At 35.1% G+C, this 20,992-nt stretch overlaps 1 protein-coding gene across 4 annotated transcripts in view; it reads right to left on the minus strand.

Moving 5' to 3' along the window:
• RhoBTB (Rho-related BTB domain containing) overlaps positions 1-20,992 on the minus strand; it is an 83,997-nt gene that overhangs the window by 44,193 nt on the left and 18,812 nt on the right. For 2 of the 4 annotated variants that reach the window (XM_089646857.1, XM_089646853.1), the window contains exon 1: positions 13,492-14,022. The exons of 1 other annotated variant lie outside the window; for it this stretch is intronic. Coding sequence is in view for 1 of the 3 variants with exons in the window: in XM_089646851.1 (XP_089502977.1) it covers positions 19,127-19,165 (39 nt within the window). In the remaining 2 variants the exon portion in view is untranslated. Of the gene's footprint in view, positions 1-13,491; positions 14,023-19,126; positions 19,856-20,992 lie in introns of those variants that run through there. One more of the 4 variants, XM_089646851.1, reaches the window with a different exon arrangement.

Consider the following 20,992-nt stretch of genomic DNA (forward strand, 5'->3'; position numbering starts at 1 on the left):
GTTTCTACTTGTCAAATTTTAATGTCAAAAAATGACTGCTTCAAAAGTAACATCTACCGAAATGGCGGGCTATTCAAAATAACACCTCTTATTGGAAAACCCTGTATAATAGAGTGTGAAAATAACGTAAGACACCAACCTGATCACGGGCGAAGTCGGGTACTAAAATAAAACTGCAGTGTTGGATGGTTTACCTGTTTGAATATTTCACAGCTGCATAGCGCTTTTCTGCAATAGCTATAGATTTTACAGATAAATAAGTAGGTACCCATGTAGGTAAGTACTGAAAGCAGAGAACTTTAATACTGAATCAGAACCGCATTGTAATGCGGCTTTAGAAATATACATTTAGAACATGCTGATGTCGATTGTATTCCTGCGTAATAAGTTAACCTATTTAAGTTCAAAGAAAATTATGATTTTCAAAATTAGAACTTTTGAGTAAGTATTATAATTAATTAATTTATTTTTTATTTATTCATAAATATAAAGTTTTATTACATAATTTTTCGACATTCTGTCTCACTAGGGTACACCTGTGTCGAGACAAACGTATTCAGGTACAGATTACTTACAAAGGGGCTATTATAAAATTATTGAATATATTATTTTATTTTATTTGTGAATTGTTGTTACTGTTTACGTGTAATTTAGTTTACATATGTTTGTGATAGTGGGACGCCCAATACTTGTTATCCATTTCTGTTCTCTAATAAAGTGACTCTGTTCGGCTGGTAGTATATTGTATAGTTTGCAAGCTATGTGTTTGAAATGTCTTTGCCCAAAGGTGGTTTTGTTTGAAATGGGTATTTATTTTGTTTAGTCTATCGAGAGTGGAATAATTCACAATTTTCAATGTATTCTAACGGTGTTCTAGTGTCTCTCATTAGTTAAATTATTTGTTAACAAAAAAATGCACACATATTAAATGAAATTGACAGTATTTGTTTTAGATAGGAATGATCTTAAGTCAAATAAAAATTAATAAATAAATAAAAATATGAATGTTCGTTTGTTCAAAATATTAAATCTCCGAAAATTCTTCACCGATTGCTTTGAAATTTTGACACAGCGTTGCATTCGAATACGCATGTGTTTTTATACTCGTAGATGTCACCGGTGAGAGGTAAAAACTAGCTTTTTTTAAAACAGCGCTATCTGTTGGACGGAAAAGCAACACGTGCTATTTTTTTCTCTATCTGCACAGACTGACTGAGTCGCAGCAAGGCATGGCGGGGTACAGCTAGTATTTTAAATAAATACTTTCAGCATTACAAATACTATGATAAATTATAACATGCCGTGATTTTTCACTGCTTTGCGCTAAGAATACTATATTTGACACAGAAAAAATCATCTATATTTTAAGAAATTAAATATATTGTTTGCAATTTGGGAGGAGGATATGGGTACCGCCACCCCGGGAACCATTTTTTTGGATAACCAACACCTCTGTCATAGGTCACCCAAAGTGGTTCGTTACGTTTGGTAAGCAGGGATGTTCGGGTTCATGGGGTGAGGTTTATCCGGCTCTTGGCGGCGGATGTGTTTGTCCACTAACTGCGTGGCAGGCCGGATCGGAAGAGACTGGCTGAGCGAGACCTTTTGACCTCTCCAACAGGACTATCTCGGAACATCACCTTGTACCGCAGTTGGAGGGATGGATTCTTCCGTCCGTCACTTCTGGACTCCTAGAACTTCCTATCCTTCTTTTCCTAAAAAGAGCCTCCACACAGCATCCCCAAAAATGAAGGGAATTATTTTCCTCATAGCTTCCAGCGGGGAGCTAATGTTAAAAAAAATATCAAAAAAATAATTTGGAACGCTTTAATTAGAAAAATGTTGCTTGTGCAATGAGAAGGACTTTGCTAGCAGAGAAATATCGAATCCAGGGCTGGGTGGTAATCCGAAGCAATTTTCAATTCAGTTACTAACCAAATGGATGAAAATTTTGGAAAAAATCTTGCTATTGACTTGCAATCTTTGGAATTTAGACAGCAGATTTAGATTCTGCATTTATTCTACTGGTAATTTAATGGTTTGTATTCCAAAGATTTTCCAAGAATTTAAGTTTAAAAATATAGATTTACCATACTTAAAGAGAGTGCTGAGTAATATGAAGTCTAAGGAATCCCCAGATGGTATTACAATAAATATACTCAAAGACTCAATAAATATTATTGGCGAATCGATGGTCCAAATCATCAATGAATCTTTAAATAGTGGAGTATTTCCCAAAACTTGGAAGACATCTGTAATAACTCCTATTCCGAAAATTGACAACTCAAAAAAATTTGACGACTTTAGACCCATCAATTGTTTACCCAAATATGAACAAGTACTGGAATACATTGTAAAGGAACAGTTAAATGAATACATTGAGGCCAAACAGATATTAGTTCGACAACAATCTGGTTTTAGAAAAAAATGTTCTTGTGAAACTGCTATTAATTATGTAATAGACGAGTGGAAAAATTTTCGAGATAAAAAAAGTAAAATTATTGCAGTATTTCTAGACTTAAAACGAGCATTTGAAACAATCGACAGAGATAGATTAATCCAGAAATTAAGTAATATTGGAATTAATGGTAAAGAATCTATATGGTTCGTTGATTACCTATCAGAAAGAACACAAGTAACAAAATATGATTGTATAACATCTGAACCACATCACACTAATAAAGGCGTTCCGCAGGGTTCTGTATTAGGTCCACTGTTGTTCATTATATACATGAATGATATTATCAAAGTGTTAAAGCATTGTGCAATTAAACTATTTGCCGATGATACATTGTTATACATAGCCAGTAAAAATTTACAGGACGCCATTGAAAAAATACAAATTGACTTAAATTGTGTAACACTTTGGTTAAACCAAAACAAACTAAAATTGAATGTTATATAAACAAAGTTTTTAATTGTGGATAGTGTAGGGGGAAACGAGCAGGCAATACTAAAAATTGATAACGTAAACATAGAAAGGGTGAGTAGTATTAAATATCTGGGTGTAATATTAGATGAAAAATTAAAATTTGATGAACACATAGAATACATAACAAAGAAAATTGCTAAAAAAGTTGGATTCCTAAAAAGGATCATAAATAACTTGGATCTAAAGACAACGCGCCTTTTTTACAATTCTATTGTTACTCCGCATTTAAATTATTTTTCTAGTGTTTTATTCTTATGTAACGAAGCCCAAAATAATAAACTCCAGGTTATACAAAATAGGGGGATGAGAATGATTTTAAAATGCAACATTTTTACTAGAGTTAAAATTATGTTACAAAATTTAAATATGATGACAACCAAACAACATATAATATATAATACGTTAACTATGATGTATAAGCTTCAAAATAATATGCTTCCAAATTATCTGCAAAGTAATGTTATGTACCATGAAAATGTTCACAATATCCTACGAGAAGACGCAAAGATTTTAGGCTTCCCAAAACTAAACTTTCATGCACACAAAACAGCGCGTTTTATACAGGGCAAAAACTTTATAATAACCTACCAAATGTCATAAAGGAAGCCACAAGCCTTAGCACTTTTCGTAGGACATGTGCTTTATATGTAAAAAATAATTTTTGATTGTTGAACATACTCACCAATATTATTTTAGTCACCTAGATATCTTATATAATATAATTTTGTGTATTTATCTTTTTCTCTTAAAATGTAATTGTTATTTTTTGTATTTTTTATATTTTCCTACTAGATGTATGAAAAAATTTGCGTACATCTAAATAAGGCTGGCCGCATACATGCGTTTTTCGTATTCGATTTCCGAATTCGTTTTCCGTATTCGGACATCCGAATGCACGGAATCAGTAGAAAATACATTAACTGCCGCACGCGTTCGTTTTAGTTCCGAACGGAACAAATTCCTTACGCACGTTCTGAATGCCAGCCGGCGCGTTCGGAGAAAACGAATGGAAAAAACCTAATGACGTCATGTGGAACGCAGCTATTGCATACAGTTTGTTTGTGCCGACGCAAACGTACGGAAATTTCCATTCGTAATTCAGTGTTGCCAACGGATCTTGACCTAATATCGCCGTTTCTCATACATAAGGTAGCGTAAAGTAGCCGAATTTGCTGTTAGGTGGGACATGTTTAAAATTGATGTTTTTACGTGAAAATAAAAAAATTTCGTGGGGGGGGGTGGCTAGAGAATTTCAAAAAAATAAAATTTGTCCCCAGAAAATAAAAAAAATTCATGGGGAGGGTGGCTAGAGAATTTCAAGAAAATATAAAATTTGTCCCCAGAAAAATAAATTTCATGGGGGGGGGGGTGGCTAGAGAATTTCGGGACATGTTTAAAATTGATGTTTTTGAAGTAGCTTAATTGGCGACCAGTCGCCTTTTAGATTTTTTCGGCGCCGATTCTCGCTCTGAGTAGCCTAAATGGCGATATATCGCCCTTGTTGGCAACACTGGTTCTGACGTTTATACATTCCGAATGAAGAAAAACGAACGTTTGCGCTAGTCTCACGGAATTCCGAATACGGAAAACGAATTCGTAAATCGAATACGGAAAACGTATGTATGCGGCCAGCCTAAAGATTCAAAAACAAAAAAAATAACATGCTTCATAGATAGGGATCTAATGTTTCTAGCATGGTACACAATAATAATGGACATTTTCCGCATGAGAGTAATAATAATTCGTTTTTGTGAAAAATCACCTCAACGCTAGTTAGTTAAGTTTTAAAGTTGGGTTTTAAGAATCATCATGTTTGTAGATACGCATAAATTACTAAAAGTTCTTAGTAGACTTTAATGTCAATTACCTAATGTTGATTACTTCTACTTGACAGCTCGCAACTGGCGCAACGCTCATGCGCTCTGGCGGAATAAAATGTTACTATCAAACACGGCTACCATCTTGACATCGGCATGAAATACACAAATAAATTTACAGATAGACGATATGCAAAGTTGTCGACTCAAAACACAATAAACTAATCTAATCCAACCTAACCCAGCAGCCCGGAGTCAGTGGGACTATGACATCGCCAATGCAGGCATGTTGTGGAGGGGAAAGAGATGGGGATTAGGAAAGGTCTGGTCACTAAACACAGTTAAATCCATTTTAAATCCAGTTACGTTTCTGAATGGTGGTCTTCGCCAGAGAGAGACTGACAGTATCTACTTCACATATTATAAAGGTCTGTTTTGGTTTTACTGACTTTAAGCATTTTGAGGACAAACTTTCTGAAATTTTAAGCCATTTAATCCCCAATCCGGCCCTTTGCATCAACTCCAATTGACTCGGCTAGCAAAGGACAGAGCGTGTCTGCAAGACGGGTTCAACGTTTCAACGACTCAGCCAATCTCTCCACAACAATGAACTAATAATATGTCTCGTCGTCCAAACTGTAAAGGTTTACTACGATTTTCGCTTTCCACACACATTTTTATTGAATTATTTTCGCGAAAATTATGGAAATTCAACGCATTTACCACAATAGATTCGGGGTATCGATATGGTGACTGATAAATTTTGTTGTTGTAGAAAAGAATTTTATATTTTTAAAAGCAATAGAGCTAACATTGGCGTTCGAAGTATAGGCCACAAACATCGGTTAATTGTCTGCTGTGAGATACCACGCCTTCAATCGGTTACAAGCACTCGGGGACAACAGGTCTCGGGCGTTAAATGCCGACGTGCACGCTGAAATACTGTACAAGTCGTACTGGAAAGATAGGAAAGCAATGGTATAACCTTTCAACGGTAAATAGGGTTTTACAATAATTGATGGACGTGTAAATTTAGTTCTTAATATTAAAAAAAAACTCATGGAGTACTTGAATTTGGCGCGCCGGTAACCCAAATACCCGGCTGCGGCCTGTCTCCGTACGTTGAGCTCGTTCGCGGTCGGAAGGATTCGGGCGACATCAACAGCCGCCACAACCCCATCCTATTTCCCGCACGGAAACAATATTTTACACTGATTTTTCAAGGGATACTTTGTTTGTATTATATAATAAGCGAGAATTCAAAAGTGAAATTTTTGTTGAGGTTTCACACTGCTTTTCACAATTTTCTCGTTAATTTAGACCCGTCAAAATTCAATTACTTGCAATCATTCAGATGGCAGCATTAAAATATAGTAATTAATTGAAGACATTACTTGTAATTATTGAACTTGAAATTATAATATATGATATTCTTAAAAACAACCGAATACGACTAGTTTCAGTAAGTCAATTGAGAGAGTGTTGTCCAGGTTAAAAAAGGATCTGGGTTCAATTCCCAGCTGCGACAGTTAACTAACTACCTTTAATTTTCTGTCTTTTCTGTTGCATATTTCATAGAGTTTTCTTGAAAACTTTTAATAAAAATTTTTACATTATTTTGTATGTTCCATTGATATTTTTGGGGTAACTGTGCTAAGTGACCGCAGCTTAGGCACGAGACACCATCGAAGCCAGAGTCAAGTTAACCTCACTTTAATAGTACACAACATCTGCTGACCCTGTATGAATTGCAAGTGCGCCCCACTGCCACCCCTGGTCTGGAGCCCCAAAATATCTGAACAAAAAACCCTGACTGTTTGCAGAAACGGACGTGTTTGATAGATTCCCCAATCGCGGTTTGCAATCTTTAGAGCACAGGCGTCAGGTAGGTATGCTGTGCTTGTTCTATCGGTATTACAATGGAAGATGCTCCAAGGAATTTTCGTCATTGATACATTTTTCATTGATCCATAATCGGGAAACACGGCAAACGCGCGCCCAACATACGTACACGTTTGACTTTTGTCACATGAAAACGATTCGCATCTACGACTCGTTCTTGAATTCTTGAACGATTTGCTGGCCTCTGTGTTTCCTCCATCCTACAAGAGAAGAAGAGACCCATATTCACTCCTTCCTCTCTTCAATAAGACCTTCCACACAGCATCCCCAGAGGTCTCATAGGCCTGATAGGCCCCGAGGGAAATACATTTCCCAATGGCCTCCTGTGTGGGTTAATGTAAAAAAAATGTCTATAAGCTACAATAGTTATTATAATTAATTGAAAGCAAAAATCATTCGATCGGTCGGTGGTTGAGTTGACATCCTGTTTGGGTCCCACCCAGCCGTAGTGTGTTCAATTCCTCAGCAGACCAAGTCCTCCATCACAACACAAGCAACATTTTCCGCTTACTGTGGTGGTAGTAGGAGATTTTTAAATATTGTCAGGTTATTCGTAGCCCGGGAGTGATACTCGCATATTCTTTTTGTTTTAACTAAGGATTGATCATTTCTCCCGGCTCCTAACCGCTGTGACCTTTTAAAAAGTCTTTTAAAATTGGTTTTAAGATGGAACCTTCCTCTCCAGAGACTGGAGTCAACCGCGCTAACAACTGATCAAATCCCTGTTGGGTAGGACAGACATTTATTTCGTAAATTAACTACTGTAATGTCATCTAATTTCAGAGATATGCGTATATGCCGACGTGTGATCGCATAAACAACGAGTCTATCAGTTTCAGCTGGATAGGATGTCGGGAAGTGGGTTAATTTTCACATCCAAGATTTGCATAATTTTTAAAGAAAGATAAATATTCCCGGGTTACGAATAACCTGACGATGTTTGAAAATCTCATACTGCCAACACAGTAAGCGAAAAATGTTGCTTTTGGAGGAATTAATGGAGGACTTAGCCAGCCGAGGAATTGAACTCACGACGCATGGGTAGGACGTGATGGAAACTCGGTCATTAACTGTTCAAATTTATCTACATCTTATCTTATCATTATCTTCTGGTTATCTTTCTAATACCCCCTCGGTGTGTTAGAAAGAAGGAGAGGGAAGATGGTTCATGGAAGTGCCCACAAATGCATTGTTTATTTATTTAACGCCCAGAGGGCTTTTACATGGTTGGTATTATAATTTTAATTTGACAGATACTTTGAAACATAAAAAATAAGAATAAAATTACATTTGATAAAAGCTATGCAACAAGTCATACAAACACAAAAAACAAAAACAGAAAATTACAGCTATTTGTTGGTTTACATGATGTGTTTAGGAATATTGTTGAAATAAATGTTTTAAATGATCCACAAAACTTGCCAAGTTGGTATTGAATATGTCAACATCACCCAAGTAATGATTTCCCATGGTGTGAAGTCGTTGTATCGGAGAGTGGGCAATATAGTTAAGCTTATGTGTGCTGCTGTAGAATATTGTATTTTGTCGTGTTGTTACTGTGGGTGTATGTATGTTTATAAGTTGCAGGAGTTTACAACAGTCGAATTTAGAGTTAAGTATTTTGAACAAGAACGTTAAATCGTTTATTTTACGTCTATCTTCTAATGTATGCATTTTTAGAGTATTTAATAAGAAATTGTATTTTAAGTCTTCGACAGGGACATTGTGCAGTAGATATGCGTTTGTGGACATTCAGTGTACATATTGTACGTATAGTACCGTGTAAATGTGTAAACAAACACGTCCATTGTCCACATTACATACGTGTTGTCTGAACATAAACAAGCACCTCCGAGACTGCGGGAACAGTCCGACGAAAGTACCTCATAAAATACACAAAATACCAAAACTACAAACATACACAACATATAACCAGTTACTTATTGTGATTTAAACTTACAAAAACAATAGTTAGAAATACATCTGAACGGGTCGTTTATTCGACTCGTTTCTAGCTTCTATTTTTCTAAGATTGAAAACGTTGCTTGAAATGGCTTAAGCTGTGGTGTTTGGTGACCAGATCTGAATAGCCAGATACTTTCTTTTCCTTTATTATTTTGTTCCCAACTCCCATCAACCTCACAATATATCCTAAATAGGGGTGACATAGTCTCAATGGCTTCGGACAACTGGGAGCAGTTGAAACACATAAATGCATGTAAAAATACATGCAATTCTAGATGCTTTCTTTTTTGTGTTATTGTCCGGGACCAGTTGGACTATTGCCGAATGAAGTTGGGAGGGGAAGGAGAAAGGGAGGAGCAAGGTTGGGTAGTACCTACCTGGTATAGGTATATCATGAGATGACCAACAAATGCTTATAACTGTGCGTATTGATGCATATATAAATATGGTGACCGGATAAATCCTCACAATAATAATTCATCACATCTTTAAAAAGTTATATAAAGTCACGGAAAGTGATGAAACAAAAACTTTATTAACTGTGTGTAGTAGGTTAGGTTATAGCCCAGCTACACTACTCGCGAAGTTGATCGAAGTTGACCGAATACGATAGTGTGGGCACGAACTTCGCTTCGCTTCGGGCAACTTCGCTTCGCTTCGCCCGACTTCCGATTGTTGTCGGTAAATGCGCCCGAGTCAAAGGACTCGAAGCGTCACGGCATAAATAAACCATTCACTGACGGGTTGGACTGAGTTACTCGCGAAGTTGCACGAGTGTGTGGGCACGCACTTCGAACATCGGCTAACTTCGTCGAGGACTTCGTCGAAGCGTCGAAGCAAGTAGTGTAGCGGCCGCTTTAGGTTAAAAAAATATCGTTTTTAATGACTTTATATAACTTTTTAAAAGTGTGTTGAATTGTCACTGTGTTGAGTTATCATGGAACTATAAATATGTACAAAAACTTCCGGACACCTATGTCCTTGCGAAGCGTAACTGAGAAACACCCTCTTGTCTTCATTATGTCTACTAATTACTATTACTGGCGAGAAAATGAAAACAAATTGTACTGTCATGTAATATCACAAGGAAAATAAAATAAGTAATATATAATGAGAAAAATATATAAATTCGCAATTATTATTACAGTTCTACAGCGTGTTATTTAAATTAGATATATTAAATATAATAATTTTTTTTTAAATTTTAGTTTGATATTTCTTTCCTGAAGAAGAATAACAAATTTGAAATGTGCTGTATGCAAAATATGAATCTGTCTGAGTGTGTTGATTGTCGCCTTCTGTATTCGACTGTCGCTTACATTGATCGTCACCTACTGTGTTTGATTGCTGTATTTGACTGTCACCAATTGTGTTTGACTGTAACCTACTGTGCTTGAATGTCACCTACTGTTGTTTTAGTGTAACCTAATGTAATTTTCAGCCACCTACTGCTTTTGACTTTCACTTACTGTATTTGACTGTCACATACTGTATTTATCGGTCACTCACTGGGTATGACTGGCACCTTCTGCGTTTGAATGTCATCTACTGTGCTCGACTGTTACCTACTGCGTTTGACTGTCTTCTACTGCGCGTGACTATTAACTACTGAGTTTAGCTGTCATATAATGGTTTTGACTGTAACCTACCGTGTTTGACTGTCACCTACTATTTTTACTATTACCTACTATCTTTGACTCAAATCTCATTGCGATACCAAAATGTTTGAACGAAACTAGGAAAATTTGGAATATCGGTCGTAATATAATTACAATAAATCATATAATTTGTTAACATATATTATATTCAATTCTGTGTATTCACATGAGATAACAGTGAGACGAGTCACGAATTACGGGAAAAGAACGAAGGAACCGTAAGCGTCGTTTCACGTCGTTTACGTAGATACCTACTCTGATGTTTCGAAGGATCAATTATTCCTAAAAACAAATAACACAATCTTACATTTGTAAATTGATGTTAATTTTGAAAAATATGTGAATGAATCACAAATTGATAAATAAAAAGTATAATACATAATCGTTGCTGATATGTACACTGTACATTGAACCCTGGACCCAAAATGGGTAATGTGGATTGTGGACACTGAACTTAGCAACCAAATAAATGTTAATTATGTTAATGATACTTAGATACATTATAAAGAAGAAAAAAAAAGAATTTAAATTAAATATTAAAAAAAAACACGACCTTTGGTTGTAAATCTCTAAGCCACGTGCCAAAAAATTTCAATGTTTTATCTCGTGAAATTTAGTATCCATGGTAACATTTGCCTATTGTCAGACAGTTTTGAGATTTCTCTAGTAGGTACATACCAGAACAGTATTTTGGAGAGTCAACAACTAAATTGTACTCTTTGTTGATATCGCTTTTCTCTCTTGGCACATCAGTCCGGGTTTAGTGTTGTTGATTTTTAGGAAATATATTATTTTTTTTGTCTACCGCTTTTGAGGTTATGTACCTATTTTGTGGCATAATTATTTGCAGAGACATCATGAAATAGAGACAACAATGTAAGAATATAACAACAGTATTTAAGGTTTTCCAGTGACTCTTGGTTATCATCTGTCATCTCAGATAAAAAAAAAGTTAATTATATTGACTATTATTCCGTCATCCCAATGTCAAAGCCAAATCGTAAGTGTTAAAATGACACTTTAATGACAACAAACCTTAAACTGCAGATAAATTAAATTTACCCACACTAAACTGCAAAACGGCAGCTTATTAACAATAATGGAACTGAAGGAGATCAAATGACGAACCCGAATATAATTAAAGAGAATGGAGAAAAGGAACTACTTAATGACACCAAATTACAAAACTGCAGCATAATGACAAGAATGAAGAAAAGGAACTACTTAATGACACCAAATTACAAAACTGCAGCTTATTGAGAAGAATGGAGATGAAGGAGATCAAATGACAATATTACAGATAATTAATGAGAATGGAGAAAATGAACTTACTGACACCAAACAACAAAACTGGAGCTCATTAACACTGATGGAACTAAAAGAGATCAAATGACGAACCCGAATATAATTAAAGAAAATGGAGAAAAGGAACTACTTAATGACACCAAATTACAAAACTGCAGCTTATTGACAAGAATGGAGAAAAGGAACTACATAATGACACCAAATTACAAAACTGCAGCTTATTGACAAGAATGGAGATAAAGGAGATCAAATGACAAAACTATTGATAATTAATAAGAATGGAGAAAATTAACTTACTGACACCAAAAAACAAAACTTCAGCTCAGTTACACGAATAGAGCCAAATAAGATCGAATGACAAAACTGCGGATAGTTAAAAATAATGAAACAAAGGAACTTCATGACACCAAACCACAAAACTGCAGTTCGTTTAAACGAATGGAGCTAAAGGAAAGCAATTGACAAAATGGCGGATAATTAAAACTAATGGAACAAAGGAACTTACTGACACCAAATCACAAAACTGCATTCTATTTACACTAATGGAAGGTAGATCAAAGATAAACTGAAGATAATTAACGAGATTGGAATAATGAAAGTTGTTTACAGTTATTATTGCTTGCGTGCTGTTTCCATTGATATACAGAACAGATGATTCAGATAGATGCGCTTCTTTGCAGTTCTTCAATCACTGATCTTAGCGGATAAGTTCGACGTTACACCACAGATTTTTATTTGGTACGACTTTTTGCATGGTACAATACAATGGGATTTTGACAAAAGTTGTTTACCTTTTTTACTTGCATTAACACGAATAACCTCCCGGAGGCACCTTGTAAAAATATGGAGAAAGGAACTAAAAAGGTATAATGATACTAGAATATATTGAAATTATATAATTATAATAAAAAAACCGCATAGCAACCCCAAAGATAACCTCTTCAGGGCTGTTTGTGTGGGGTTAACATAAATAAATAAAAACATTGGGCCTCAACAAATAATATGTCCGCAAACTGTGCAATACTAATCTCAGGTAAATAAAGAATGTTAAACTAAACAACACAAAAAATATTATATTTAAACACAAACAACTTTGTTTACATCACTTTAATATATATATAACCTCGACATTTTTCATGAACAATGTTCACCTCATCGGGAGCAAATATATACTAAAGTGAAAAATTAAATATTCAGGGTTTTCCAATAAGAGGTTTTATATTGATATTCAATCGTAAAAGATCAATGGTTTCGTTGCTTGTGTGGCACGTAGCGCCGTCTTGTTGAAAGTAAACGTTGTCCAGATTAATACCATCCAATTCCGGCCATAAAAAATAATTAATCATCTCTCAATAGCGCAATCCATTCACCGTAAATGTTGCTCCAGCCTCATTTTCGAAAAAGTAAGGTCCAATGACTCCGCCGCGGCCGGACCATAAAACGCACCAAACAGTCACAAGTTGAAGATATAGAGGCTTTTTTACAATAACTCTTGGGTTTTCCGAGCCTCAGATGCGACAATTTTGCTTGTTGACGAAGCCACCGAGGTGGAAATGGGCCTCATCACTCAAGATGATTTGCATTTGATTCACTCAAGTGAATTTTAATAATTTCAATGCGTTTTTGAAGCGTGTATCGTTCCATTTTTATTAATGACGTAGTTTCTACTTGTCAAATGTCAAAAAACGACAGCTTCAAAAGTAACATCTACCGAAATAGCGGGCTATTAAAAAAAACACCTCTTATTGGAAAACCCTGTAAATTACAATTGAACAGTGGAAGAAGTGGGGAAGGGTAAGAGTGGGCGGAGTTATTTCTGTTTTTCATATAATAAATAATGACATCACAAAGTGATAAATTTCGGAAGAAATTTTCTTAAAAATTAATACAAAAAATATGTTAGAATACTTACATTTCGGATTCCAAGGCACCATTGTGGTAATTGTTCCGTGAAAATCACGATCGATCCAAGATTCGGCAATATAAAAAGAAAAATATGGTAACCAAATTAGAACACTCTATTTCACATAACTCGATAATTCATCATTCGGCAGTGGCTTGGAATACAGAAAATGTGGTCGAGTTATTAAGGCGAAGCTTAATGCTAAATCACTTATTTGATTAATCTTTATAACGAATTGGTGTACATTATAAATACCAAAAAATATGCTTTAGATAAATTGAAGGTTTTCCTATCGTATCCATTGAGTAGAATACAAATAAAAAAATAAATTACTCGATAAAAAATATAACTGTAAACTACTAAATAATAGAAATGACTTTTAAAAGATACAGTGTTATTGCTAAGATTATCCGTGACAGTTTCACTTGATTCACTTTTTTGCTTTCTTATAAAATTGTTTTACAAAATAAATAAAAACCACTTTTGTGCTTGAAATCAAATGTTTCTAGACTCCGTATGTCAAGCGATTTTAATGCCTATTACCTACACCAGGGGTGCTCAAACGGTCGATCGCGATCGACCGGTCGATCGCGAGTGCTTTTTGAGTCGATCTCGAAAAAAATCCCATTTTTCATGTCTTCTTTTTTACTATTTATTTGTACCTTTTAGAATTCAAAATATCGCAATCGACTAACTGACGAACATATGTCATCGTGCTTGCGATTAGCACTCGGTAATTACGTACCATCGTATGAAAAGTATGCTGAGGACATGCAGTGCCACGCTTCAACATCCAAAGTCATTATTTAGTTAAGTTTAGAAACTAGAACTCGTTTGTTTTTTTTAAGAACCAATAAACTTGCAATTTAATAAATATATTTTTTTTTTATTTGAGCTCTCGTTATCGAGTAAATAGAGTTTGAAGTTGATTTTTTTTTTTTTTAATCAAATTCTTATAAATTATTACTGAAGATCAAAGTACCCAACCAATTAAAACTATTTGAAAGTGAAACAAATGAAGAAACTCGGATTTGAAGCATTATTTTGAAATCACCCTTCATTTAACCCGGTGTAATCATAAAATATTTCTGCTCTGCAGGGTTAAAACATCTGTTATTCAACCCTAAACACCAGAAAAAACTTTAACCCTAAAATAGCCGAAAAATATTTTTTTTTGTTTTTTTTTTTTTTGAAAATGCTCAAATCAAAAAACTTTATGTTTTTTTGGGTTCCCCATGTGGTGTAGATTCTCCAGTTTCCCGCTTGTACTACGAGTTTCCGGACACCGTGTATACACTTATACCTGCGCCACGATCAGAGATGTGCAAAATGGGTACCCAAAACCATTTGAAATGCAAAATGGAAATGGGTCAAAACTTTTCCATTTGAAAATGCAAAATGCAAAATGGTTTTTAGAAAAGCATTTCAAATGCAAAATGCAAAATACCCATTTTCAAAATGCATTGAAAATGCAAAATGGTTTCTCAGGTCAAACAATTAAAATAAATATAGAATTTTAAACAGTTTTGTCATTTAATAATGGACATCAATTTAGAACAAACATATTACATGATGGTAAATCAAAAAATGCCACGACTACGGATTATGAACCAAAAAAAATTTGCGCGGGACAAATGTTGCCAACGTAAAAACATAGAAACTGCTATCTAACATTTAATATTACAGCGTCATGGCCCCATGTTCAGTATTTGAATCATTATTTTTTGTAATGGTATCACCCAATTGCCAGGGCTTCTACCAGGGAGCAACTTGACAAATGTAAATTATCTCTCATAGCGTGGTTGAGGACCGACTGATATTTGGGGTTTATGAAAAAAAGATGAGTGGAGATAGTAGGAATAATGTTGCAAAAAAGCATTTAAAATGGAAAATGCACTGAGAAAAGCATTTCAAATGCAAAATGCAAAATGGTTTTTAGAAAAGCATTTAAAATGCAAAATGGACAATACCCATTTTGCATTTTGCATTTCCATTTGAAATGGATTTATTTGAAATAAAGTACATCTCTGGCCACGATACACCCTACCTACATAGACGACAATCCTGCATCACACATACTTGCAGCTTCTCAGAGTCGATCGATATGAATCTAATAATATTGAGGTAGATCGCGAGCAGTTCAAGTTTGAGCACCCCTGACCTACACTCATGACAATATAAGTGTGATGTGTGGTAATAAGGTTGAGTAACTAAGCGATAGATGGCGCTAGTCATAAAGCTTACTCCAGAGTCCGTCAGATGTCGCTAGAGTGTAACAAGTACTTGTGAAATGATATTGACAGTGAACAAGCTTCTCGAAACAGAGAATTACCAACCCTCGGGTAATGTAATGAACAGTGTAGCTAAATCCAGACCTATTTATTGTAACGTAAATAAACACCATTATAAGTAGAACCTTTCACTTTTTACAAAGAGTTCCCAATACAAAATTCTGCAAAGTTAGGCAGATATAACATACCAAGAATATACACATTTATGGCTCGTAGCTTTTATATTAATATATATTCCAATTGTTTGTCAAATCGACAGGTTGTTACACAATGTGACTAAAATGAATATTTAATAACGCTTAATTTAGTACAGGTAAATTACGGTTTGATGTAAGATGACATACATTAAACTTTGGTCATACTTCATCTTGTCGGAATAAATGAAGAGTCCGCCCTATAAAAGTGGTGTAACACTCTTCCAACTCCTTCAATTTTGGAGGTGGGTTCAGGTACCGCCGCCCCGGGAACCATTTATTGGATAACCAACACCTCTGCCATAAATCACATCAAGTGGTTCACTAAGCTTGGTGATTTATCAGGGATGTCCGGGTTCATCTGGTGAGTTGTGAGTCGTCAGCTGCGTGGTGTGCCAGATCGAGAGAGGCTGGTTTGGAGAGACCCTTTGACCTCTCCAACTGGTGTTTCGACCCATCGCCTTGCGCCGCAGTAGGAGGGATATATTCGTCACTCCTGGACAACCGAACCCTCATACCCTTTACATTCCTAGAACTTCCCTTTCTTAAGAAAGACCCCCACAGAAATTATTTTCCCCAGAGCCTGCGGTGTAATTTACTAAGTTTTCATTCGTGCTAAATCGAGACAGATCCCAAGTCGACATAATCAATATTTGGTGAGATTAGATTGGTTCTTAGCAAAGAAACGTTAAAAGTTAAGAAATCACCAATGGTTTACCGCCAAGAGGGCTATCCAACATTTTGTTTTGGGTGGAATCCACAAATCTTTATTTCCATTGCCAAGAAGAATGTATGAAAAAATTTTGTAATTTATTTTGTGCATTTTGGTGCCATTTTACCTTTACTTTAATCAGACAAGTACAATTGAAACAGTCACTTCAAAATATCCATATTTAGCATACATGGGTAAGTACAATTTACTATATATTTTTAAGTTCCATTGTGAATTCCAATTAGCTATACTTCGTCAGGATAATAAAAATTAACTTATTTATTTAAAGATAAAAAAAAAATTTAGGCGTATTAGATCTATCAAAAAATTTATATATAAAGATGCAAAAGTCGGTCATTTTAAATACATGTAGGATAACGAAAGATTTTTTAAGTATTTATGTTGAGGGATCGGTAGCATTTTTAGGCCCTGTTAGGAGTTCTACCGAGCCAAACCCTCTGATATGAAAATATCTGGAATCGGTGAATTATTTTCCCATTTGATCTCTGGTGAGTTGATTTTGTTTTGTTTTGTATTTATTTTGCTTATATAATGCACTTGCATAATGTGGATTGACTAGATGATCATTTGTGGAAAAGTGTGTGGAAGGGTTTAGTTTTTCCTATGGGGAAGATTTAACCCGGACATAAAATCGGAAGTAGTATAAATTAATTTAAAGATTTTTAATTATTGAAGACAATATTAGCGGTTTCTAAACGAAAATCTGAAACAGAAAATATTATCTTCAATAATTAAATATTACAATTTGAGGTTTTACTCAATAAAGTTATTCCAAAAAAATAAATAAAGATTTTTATTTATTTATTTAAAGTTCATTATTGATTTACTTAAAGATTCTAAATTAGCAACACTTATTTTTCCTCGTCCGATTTCCATTTTTCACCTATACAAATCTACCTACACCCTCTTAATTATAATGCATTGCACACCTATACTTAATTATTTGGTAATGGTTTTTTTTAATAATACTTGCATTAATTATAATCAATTAAATTTTTGAAGTGGAAAAATCAACCCACTTTCCGACATCCGATCGTGCTGAAACTCGGCCGATAGACTCGTTGTAATGTCAATGCATCCTTTTGGTGGCACTCATTCAAACGCGGGAACACAAACATTTTTTTGAAATTGTTAACATTATATTGAAAATTTTGCAGCAGTAAATATACGAAATAATTTTTTAATAATAAAATAACTTTTACGATTGAATATCAAAATAACACCTCTTATTGGAAAACCCTATATATCAGACAAACTCACTAACCAATAGGATACTTGAACTGGGCAACAAGTTTGGGGGTAATATTGATATACCTATGTAGGGGAAGGGAGGGTAAGTTGGAAGGAGCGGGCAAGATGGAAACTATCTACCTATCGCAAACCGCGCGACAAAGTGCCCGTGTCTCTACGCACACAGATATAAGCGCCCATGTTGTATTTATGTCCGGTGACTCGGTTCGGCTCGCGCCACCAAGCGACTTACACGCGTGTTTTGTATTTTCGCGACGAATTATTACAAAATCAGTGGACTTTAAAAGTGTGATTACTCATACAAAGTAAGTAATACTACCATTTTGTTTTTATAAACACTAACTATAAGGGATAGATTGTATGAATTGATATTTAAAGAGGAAAAAAATTAAAGGATTTTCTAAGATATTGATATTATTATTGGCAGTTAGCTAATGGGCAAGATGGAAAATTGCATTTTAGGGCAAGATGGAATAGTTTCCATTTTGCCCGCGTGCAATTATTTTGATTTCTGTTTTAATTTTTTTCAACTAATTGAGAATGATTCTCTTTATAGATGGTGTTCAAGTATATTAGAAAGAGCAACATAGGATCTTGGATCTTGACTTGGCAGATAGCGATGGACGAAGCTGTAACTACTACAATACGCGCAGCTTCATAGAAATATGGAATTGCGATCGGAACTTACACCGCTATATCAAAAAGGTATCGTGTCCAAAAACCAAGGTAGATTTCAAACTGTTTTTTCGAAAAAACTTGGGAGAAAAATTTGTGACCTTGCCATTGAACGGGACACCCTTTTTTACGGCAAAGTTTACAGCAATTTGCTTATGAGGTGGCGGTACAAAACAAATACCGCATCCATTTACATGTGAGAAGGCTGGGGGATCATGGCTTAGCGGATTTATGAAAAGGCTTCACCAACTATCTTACAGGACACCGGGACCCACAGCTTTAGATCGTTGTTCTGCTTTTGATCGCACTCAGGTGGATCGGTTCTATGATAACCTATGAATGGTTATTACACAAAATACCTTTATGTCACGACCCGACGACATCTATAATATGGATGAGACTGGTGTTAAGACTAGTGCCTCTAAACCTCCTCGACTAATTTCTACAAAAGGCAAAACACAAGTAGGCGTTGTAGCAACAGCAGAAAAAGGGCTACTTACCACAATGATTTGTGCTTGCAGTGCAACTGGTCGCTTCATTCCACCTTTCTTTATATTTGGACACAAGAAGAGAATGAATGAACGTCTTTTAGATGGAGCTCTTAATGGCTCTCAAACTTGGTGTTCTGATTCGGGCTGGATAACTAATGACACTTTTAACAACTGTCTTCAAATATTTAATGAGAAAACAAGACGAACAGCAGATAGACCTGTTTAATTAATTTCAGATAATCATGTTACTCATCAAAACCTAGAAACTTTAAATTTTGCTCGAGAAAAACATATAATCATGGTCAGTATTCCCCCCCACACAAGCCACAAGCTGCAACCATTGGACGTCTCGGTTTAGCGTTCATTCAAAGTGGCTTTTGAGCAAGCCCTGACACTTTTCAAAATAATCATCCTGGAAGAAGAGTAAATCAGTTTGATATAGCTAGGCTAGTATGCATCGCCTATGAAAAAAGTGCTACTGTGCAAAATGCCACTAGTGGGTTCAGAAAGGCTGGCATCTTCCCATATAATAGACATTTGTTTTCAGATTTAGACTTTGCACCGGCACTTTTATGAAAACGCTCCAGTAATTGAAGGCGAACAAAATTCCATTGTGACTGATGAGGGAAACAAAAATACCGACACAAATGATTCAGCAATGGAAAGCCAATCTCACGTCAACGTCAATATTGCAGACAATATTACCAATGAAACACCTACTTTCCATGATGGTTATGAAAAAATACAGGATGAAGAAGTGCAACTTAATTTTGATAATACACAGAATACGATGTCAGAAGAAACAAGTTCAGGTGTTATTGATAAGAGTTTGGAACAACCATCCACCTCGTACTTAGTTTCTCCAATTAAAATACTTCTATCACCAAAAGTTACTCCTACAATAAAGAAACGAAAATTGAGATGTCAAAAATCAGAAATCCTAACTAGTTCTCCATTCAAAGAAACTATTGAAAAAAATACGGAGCTGAAAGCGAAACCAAAATTAGTCCTTAATCCGGTCATCAATGACAAGAAAAACAAAGGAAAGGGTAAAAGAAAGGAGAAAAGGACAGGAAAAGATGAGAACATACTACAACATCCGGAGCAGTCAACACAAGACGATGGGTTGTGTGTATTATGTGGAGAAGCATATGTGGAACCGCCCACAGAGGACTGGGTACAGTGTCCAGAGTGTTGTGGTTGGGCACATGAACTATGTTCAGACTTAGAAAACGGTTGTCTTTTATGTGTCAATTGTAAAATGCAAGGATATCCTATTCATTCCATCTTGCCCTTTTAAGCTTTCCATTTTGCCCTCAGGGTTAGGGCAAGATGGAATTATTCCTGTTTTTCTTTTATGAGTCTTAACAGATTTTATACTCAATTTTAATTATTTTTAATAACGCAATTTTATAAGTATGTAAGATCTCTCTGAACACTTATTAAAATAAAGGATTAATATTATGTTGTTCTAATTTTTTTTACATCTTAAAGTTAAGCCTTCCATCCTGCCCTCCCTTCCCCTATTGATTCCGTTTATAGAATTAAGGGTAATCTATACCAGCAGTTTTTGTGACTTATCTTTAATGTGGTATTATTCTAGTTTCTATATTATTTTATTTTACTGTTATCTGTTTACCGTTATTTCATGATTTAATAACTTTGTGCATTATTTTAAATTCTGTTCTTAAAATCCATGCAGTAGCTCGGCTGGGCGTAAAACTAACTAAAATAAAAATTAACCCTGCGATCATTTTTCCAGATATCTTAATATCACGAACGTCTAATCTGTACAAATTTTATGTCATTATTAACCTCGTTCTTAAGTTTACATAGCTGTTTAATTTTCTCAATAAGTCTTACTGTAATTCTAGT

The sequence above is a fragment of the Hesperophylax consimilis genome, chromosome 25 (assembly GCF_061612785.1).
Source record: "Hesperophylax consimilis isolate HC1 chromosome 25, BYU_Hcon_1.0, whole genome shotgun sequence".
Classification (NCBI taxonomy): Eukaryota; Metazoa; Arthropoda; class Insecta; order Trichoptera; family Limnephilidae; genus Hesperophylax; species Hesperophylax consimilis.